General features: G+C 25.4%; 2 protein-coding genes across 2 annotated transcripts in view; both read left to right on the forward strand.

Moving 5' to 3' along the window:
• The window catches only part of LOC136082059 (uncharacterized), a 2,362-nt gene extending 547 nt beyond the window's left edge, over window positions 1-1,815 (forward strand). Inside the window, exons 2-6 of the mRNA XM_065800636.1 lie at window positions 172-426; window positions 501-764; window positions 962-1,183; window positions 1,368-1,371; window positions 1,568-1,815. Of these exons, the coding sequence (XP_065656708.1) occupies window positions 172-426; window positions 501-764; window positions 962-1,183; window positions 1,368-1,371; window positions 1,568-1,815 (993 nt within the window). The remainder of the gene's footprint in view (window positions 1-171; window positions 427-500; window positions 765-961; window positions 1,184-1,367; window positions 1,372-1,567) is intronic.
• Window positions 1-7,500, forward strand: part of LOC101239941 (leucine-rich PPR motif-containing protein, mitochondrial) — a 125,306-nt gene that overhangs the window by 66,237 nt on the left and 51,569 nt on the right. The gene's annotated exons all lie outside the window — the stretch shown is intronic.

A 7,500-nucleotide genomic window follows, 5' to 3' on the forward strand; every position in this document is an offset into this window, starting at 1 on the left:
TTGGGATTATACTGTAGTTAATACTTAAAGTGAATTTTTTATTTTACCTATGAAGTTATTTTTCTTACATTATTATTATTTTTAATTCTAATAGTCTATTGATATTATTGATATTAGTATTATAAATAAAGTGTAGTGTCTTTATATAATTTTTTTTTTCTTCTGTTGTAGAATGCCCCCTGCAAAATAGAAGATTTTAAAAAATTATATGATTGCATTTTTATTGAAGATGAAACTTTGTTTCTTCGTTTTGTCAATACTAGATGGCTTACTCTTTCTTCTACACTTATAAAGGTTCTATTAAGGTGGGAAGATACTAAAAAATATTTTTTGGAATATGTTCCAAAACAAAAGGAATATAAAAAGACTCTGACAAACAACAAGCGTTATATTCAGATTCAAAGAAGTCTTAAGGAAACTGAAATTGTAATTAAATAAAGTTAGATTTATTATTATTATTTTTTGAATTATTACATATAATAGAGAATTGATTATTTCAGGAGTTACTTGTGTCCATCAAATTTCTTATTGGTTTAGCTCCCTTGTTTGAGAAATACTTGATCATATTTCAAGATGAAGGACCACTTGGTCACATTTTATTTTATAAAATGAAAGATCTTTTAATATCTTTGATGAAGCGTTTCCTTCAACCGACTGCTGTTAATGGAAAGCTTACCCAAGATCTTTTAAAAATTGATTCTTCCGATTCAACTATCCACCTTGATTTGAATAAAATGGATTTTGGTGAGGAAGCTAAAAACCAGGTAAATTATAGGTACACATTTGCATAGATTTACCAGGTAAATACCTGGTAAATTTAGCTGCTAAATACGTATAAGTAAGTGTACTAGGCAATATAAACTATTTTGTTTATTATATTAATCATTAGATATTTTATTATTAAAAAAAGTTTTTTATTCATTTTCATTAATGTTGATTTTCAATAATAAATATGTTTTAGGTGAACAAAATATCATGTGAAAAAAAAAGAAGTTTCTACTTACAGCAAATGAGAGATGGTTATATATCTGTTGTAAAACACTTGCAAAAAAAACTTCCACTTGATTCCCAGGTATTAAAAGATATGACTTGTTTGGGTGCTCAAATGAGATCAGAACCTTGGACTGTTAATGCAATTGGGAGAATAGCAGTTATGATGCCACATGTGATGATGGAAAGAGAGGTGAATATTTAAATAACTTTATATTAAATAACTGTATAGTTATTTAAATACTTAAAATAATAAAGGTTTTTTTCTGATTTGTAAATTAAACTAATAATAAGTAAATTTAAAATTTTTTTAAATAATATAAGTATTTATATTGTCAACATATATATTTATATTGTCTGCTATATAATTAAAATAGCAAAGTATGTTGACAATATAAATACTTATATTATTTAAATTTTTCAAAATTTACTTATTATTATTTAATTTACAAATCAGAAATTGTTGTTTGTAAATTATTAGCATACTCTGCTACTTTAATTTTAAATGAATTAAATTTTCCTTTAATTTTAAATGAAAACACTTTTCCATAATAATTTTATCTTTATTTTTGTACAGGTATTAGTGGAAATTATACCAAGTGGAAATTATACCAAGCAGCTAATATATCAAAAGACTGGTATATAGATTCTGATACAAAAAAATTAAAAAAAGTAGACCATTATTGGGCTAAAGTTTTCGAAAGTAACAATGAATATGGAAAAACTAAGTATGGGTATCTCAGCAAAGTTGTTAAGAGCTGTTTAACAATTCAGAATGAAAATGCCAGTGCTGAGCGAAGTTTATCAGATAACAAAAATACATAGACGTCTGAGAGAGTAAATCTAAATGATGAAACATTAATGGCTTTGAGAATATCAAAAGAGTATGCAAGAAGTTGCAGAGGAGCATATAATGTTGATGCACTCTCTAAAGACGTTGTTCAAGCTGTTCAAAATGCTCATAAAATATATAAAAAAAGAAAAGCTGAAGAAGACGAAGAAAAAAGAAAAAATTTTATTCATGAGCAAGAACTAATTAATAAAGAAAAAGAACAAAAAGAAATGCTTGAAAAAGTTGAAAATCACAATAAAAATTTAGATCAACAGGAAAAAAGTCTAGAGAATGATGAAAAAAATGCAGATCTTGAGTTTCGGCTTGCTCAGAGAATGCTTGATGAAGCAGCAAAATCTATGCAAAGTGCCATAAATAAGGAAGACATGATGGGTATAAAAATTGCCCATGAAATGGTAAGCAGTGCAAAAAGAAGTCTTGAAAAGGCTACAACACATAGAAATGAACAGAAAAAGTTGAGAGAAAGTATTGGTTTAAAACGTAAAAGTGAAATGGATAGATTGATTAAGCGTTGCAAAAAATTAAAGTAGTCGTTAAATTGTTTTTGTAAATATAATAGAGCTTGTTGTATAATTAGTTAACAAAATTTTATTATTTATGTTACTTTACTTTAGACTTTAGAAAAATGTTTTTAAACTTTTTTTTGTTTTTAAAAGAAATTATTAATGACGGTCGATTTTGTTTGTTATTTTCTAAATAAACTTATTGAACTTTTCATTTTTCTAATAAAATTAGTCATTTTTTGTCATATTTTGTCATTTTTATCCTCAAAATACCGTCATTTTTTGTCATTTTTTTCAAAAGTTGCTGCTTGACAGCCTGCTAGTGCATTACACTTGAATATTCAAATCTTTGCTTTTCCTCGTGTTAATTAAGTTCTTTAACCAGTAACTCCAGACTATTTAAATAGATCAAAAGATTGAAATGGTAAACAAATTTTTTCTTTATGTTTAAAATTGCTAAGTTTAAAACATAAAGAAAAAATTATAAATAAATTCACTTTGTGTTTTTTTATTTTTAGTTCTTTATAGTCTTTTTGTAAACCCTAAATAACTGAAATTATTATATTTAAATCTCTTTGAATAGAAATACATAACTAAATTTCAGATTAAATATCAGAAAAAAATCTTGTTAATTTTATTGAATATCTTATAATCAAAATAGATTCTAATTTATCATTTGTAACTTATCTTTAAGACTTAGCATTGAAACAAAGCAGGTAGAATTTTTGAATGCTGGTCAAAATCTGCCATTATGTCCTATCTAGAAACTCTGCTTAATATATATTATGCTCAAGAGTGCAAACTATCTTAGCTCAGTATAGGTTGTTAAATTATCTACTATTACACCAATGCTACCACTGACAGTAAATGCTACCACTGACAGTAGGTCAAACTAGTAGTTACTAGCAATTGTTATATATGGATTGTCAACCAATGATTTTTAGGAAATTAATAGCAATTGTTTTATCTTTATTTATTAAATCATCAACATAAAAGAGAGAGTTTATTACCAAGGAAAGATATTTTATTACCAAGGAAAGATATTTTATTGGTTTTGCAGCAAAGGTTTTAATAAAATGCTATTTATAAAATTTATGTTTCATTTATCATTTTAGTTCTTTATTCTACTTTATTAGTCCCTAGCTACTTGTTATAGAATTTATTTAATTTGATTGATTACAAAAATAATAAAAGTTTTCGATTTATTCAAGTATTTAAGTGTTATGCCCTCAAGTTGTAAAACGTTTGCTTTTTTTTTAGCATTTTTTTTAGATACTACACCATAAAGACAAGTTTTGCTTGAAAGTACATATAGACAATGTATATACACATAACAGTGTATGCGTGTGTGTATGTATATATATATATATATATATATATATATATATATATATATATATATATATATATATATATATATATATATATATATATATATATATATATATATATATATATAAGCTCTCCTAAAACAAATATGGCAAGCCATGCGAGCTGCTCCTCTAAACAGCTTCTTACAAGAGCTTTTGATTTTTGCACGAACTATCTGTATTCTTATTCATTAAAAAAATTGCTTTATTGAATACAAAGTTTGATTTTATACTTGTTACCTGCTAGGGCGCAACAAATCATTTATTTTTAATGAATGTTGAAGTCTGTATCTTTATTTAATGACGGTTGTCTAATTTAAGAGATATAAAGTCATACAAGGAAGTTTTATTTTTAAATAATTTTTATTATAGTTATTAAGTTATTAGATATAACAAAGATGATTATAGAATTTAATCAATTTTTATTTTTTCAAAACAATTTTTTTAATTATCATTAATTTGCAAATTAATGATAATTAATGTGCAATGACCTAACGATTGTAAAGTGTTATCCATTAATACTAAATAATGTTTTTTTCTCAATTTAGTTCGCTAAATTTATTTACAAATAAAATAACCTATAAACTTGAAGAAATTAAAATAAAAGGAAATAAAAATAAAACAAAAGTTGTTTCAACATTTTTTAGCTTTTAAGAATTGTATCATTAAGTATTTAATAATTAGTTAGTAAAAATATCATATTATTGGCGTTGTTAAACACACGATAAAAAAGGAAAACTATAATAAACATAATAATTCTATACATTCTATTAGATGATATATATTTCAGCAAAACATAAAAATTTTTTTCAAAACTTTTAAAAGTCTTTTTAGTATGCAAATAAACATTACTTCACTTTAAGAAAAATAAGGAAATTAAAGAAATTAGGCACGCTCTAGAAAAAAATATGTGTTTTTTATAATAAATTAAAAACTATCAATCGCATAGTTATTTGGAAAAAAATTGCTGAAGTAATGCGTTTGGTTTTAAAAATTTTAAGCAAACGCCAACATTTGCATATGCAAAAATAAAGAAATGTGTATTCGTCTTTTTTTTAAAATACGTTCATTGATTTTTCGCGTTCTGCAGGCATAAGTTTGTTACGTTAATATTACAATATATACATAACTAGTGTCATTAATTACAGCATGAAAAAGTTCTTTAGACAAGTGTTGTTTCTACTGCTAACGAAGTTTTATATTTCCTTATTTTTTATTTTAATTGAATGCAGGCACTTTAAGAATTATTGCAATTAAAAGTTCAACAATAAAAGTGAATAATATATTAAAGTAATTAATATATAAAATAAATCCATTACATAAAATAAAAATTATTATGCAATAATTTAGTGTAATAATTTTATTTTTTATCAGTTAAATAATTTTATTTTTTATCAATATAATTAAAAGTGTAATAATTTTTGTTAAAACTAATTAAAAACATTTATTTACATTGAAATCTGTGTTCTTTTTTTTTTTTTTTTTTTTTGCAACAACCATGCCTTTTAAAAAGCATTATAGTTTATTATCAAATTAGTTTTCTTTTTTTTTTTTTTTTGTGACTTTTTGTTTTTCATTTTTGTTACAATGATAGTTATACTTTTGAGAGAAAAATTACACTTTTGGAAGAGCCATAAATTGCTCCCATAAACCGTTTTAGGGGAGTGTGCGCAAGAGTGAGAGCTAAAGCTCTCGCTTCCTGCCAAGACCTGTAATATATATATATATATATATATATATATATATATATATATATTTATATATATATATATATATACACACACATCAGCCATCGGAATTAGGGAAAATAAAGTCGGCATTAATTTGTTGACCTTAATCTGTGTAAGGTCGGCAAAAAAATGTAAAACAAAGGTTTAACCATAAAACATAGAAATGAGGTCGGTAATTTTTTGCTAACCTCAAACACTTCTAGGTTGGCATTACTGAATGCTGACACTAATTCCGAGGGTTGATATATATATACACTAGCGTACAAAAATCTTTGGTTAGTGTGTGAATTGTCTATAAAATAACAATTTATGCTCATTCATTTCATCAATGTATTACTAATGTATTTCTCAACAATATTTTAATTTTATAATTTAACAAGATTTTACTCTCAATATGACCACCTTCAGCAACAGCCTTACAGAGATTTGGCATTCGAGAGAGTAACTTATTTAATGTTTCAAAGTTTTTACAGGCATCTTGAAGACATTCCCAGAGACTATTTATATTAGTTGGGAACATTATACATACCCTTCTGTCCAGCTCATTCCATAATTTCTCTATCTGGTTTATATCAGATAAATGTGGAGGCCAAGTCATGATTTTAAGCAATTTCTGCTTTATTTTTGTCTTCAAATAATTTAATCATAATTTAGAAGTGTATTTAGGGTCATTGTCTTGTTGAAAGACAAGACCTTTATAAACATTACGAATATTAGATAGCACTGCATGATGAATCAAAATGCTATGGTACACTTTTTTATCTATTGTTAATTTGACTTGAACCAACTTTTCCTTCTCCAAACTTTTCCTCCTTTCCTTTTGCACCAACTTTTCCTTCTCCAAGACCACCCCAAATCATGACATTACCACCACCCTCCTTCACTGAATAACTTAAACAAATATCATTAACACATTCACCTACCAATAGTCAGACATATGGTTCCAAATAGTTCAAACTTTAATTCATCATTCCAAAAGACTTTTTTTCATTGATCCAATGTCCATGGTTTATGATCTCTTGGTCATTTTAATCGTTTTTGTTTATTAATACATAGTCATCTCTTGATTGTATCAACTGATATTGGAGTTTTTCTTTCTTTCTTTAATTCTTCTTTAATCATAGTGGCTGAAAGTCGTCTATTATATTTGCTTGTAATTACGATATGTTCATCTTCCATCTTTGTTGTGCATCTCGGTTTTCCTATGCGTTTTTTAGTCGAGTTTATCCCTATTGTTCTTAATTGTGTTAGCGTGTATATTACACTTGACTTCAGTTTTTTTGCTATTTCATCAATTGAGTACCATTCTTTAGATAAAACTTAAATTTTCGCACGTAGCTCAATTGAATATTCTGTTCTTATTTTCGAACTTATGTTTGCACAAGTATTGTTAAAAAAGATTCAACATCAAGTTGCTAGTATGCATAGAAAATTAGAAATTATATTCAGTAGCTACACATAAAAAAAACGCCTACATTATATATTCAGTAATAAAACTTGTATTTTATAATAGATAATATTATTACATAATATTTACATTATTAATTAAATTAAAGCAAATTTCAGGCAATTTGCCTTTTCGCAGATTCAAGACATTTATATGAGAAAGCAAAATTTTTGGCTACAATATTGAGTATGACCAAAGATTTGCACACTAGTGTGTGTTAGAGAGCCTATATACTCAGAGAGCGGACATACGGAAAATGGCAGCCATGTTTTTGCCAAATTAACGCGTGACAATTTAAGTAAAAACAATTGTATAACCCAATATTTTAAAGGAAATTTTGTTTTGAAAATTTGAATATTTTATGTTTTTCTTAGCAGTTTTTTAATAAAATTATTTATTAAACAAAAATTTATTTGGCAAATAAATAAATTCTTTAAAAAAACACATCAAAAAACTACTTGTAATTTATAAGTTACTTAACAAAAGTTTAGACCTGACAGAAGTTTTGCAATTTTTTTATTAATTAGTTTTAGTTGAATCTATTCTTTCAAAGCCAATGTTCAAAATAATATTTTTACTTCATTTTTATTCCTTAAGGCTAAATATT

The sequence above is a fragment of the Hydra vulgaris genome, chromosome 06, assembly GCF_038396675.1.
Source record: "Hydra vulgaris chromosome 06, alternate assembly HydraT2T_AEP".
Taxonomy (NCBI): domain Eukaryota; kingdom Metazoa; phylum Cnidaria; class Hydrozoa; order Anthoathecata; family Hydridae; genus Hydra; species Hydra vulgaris.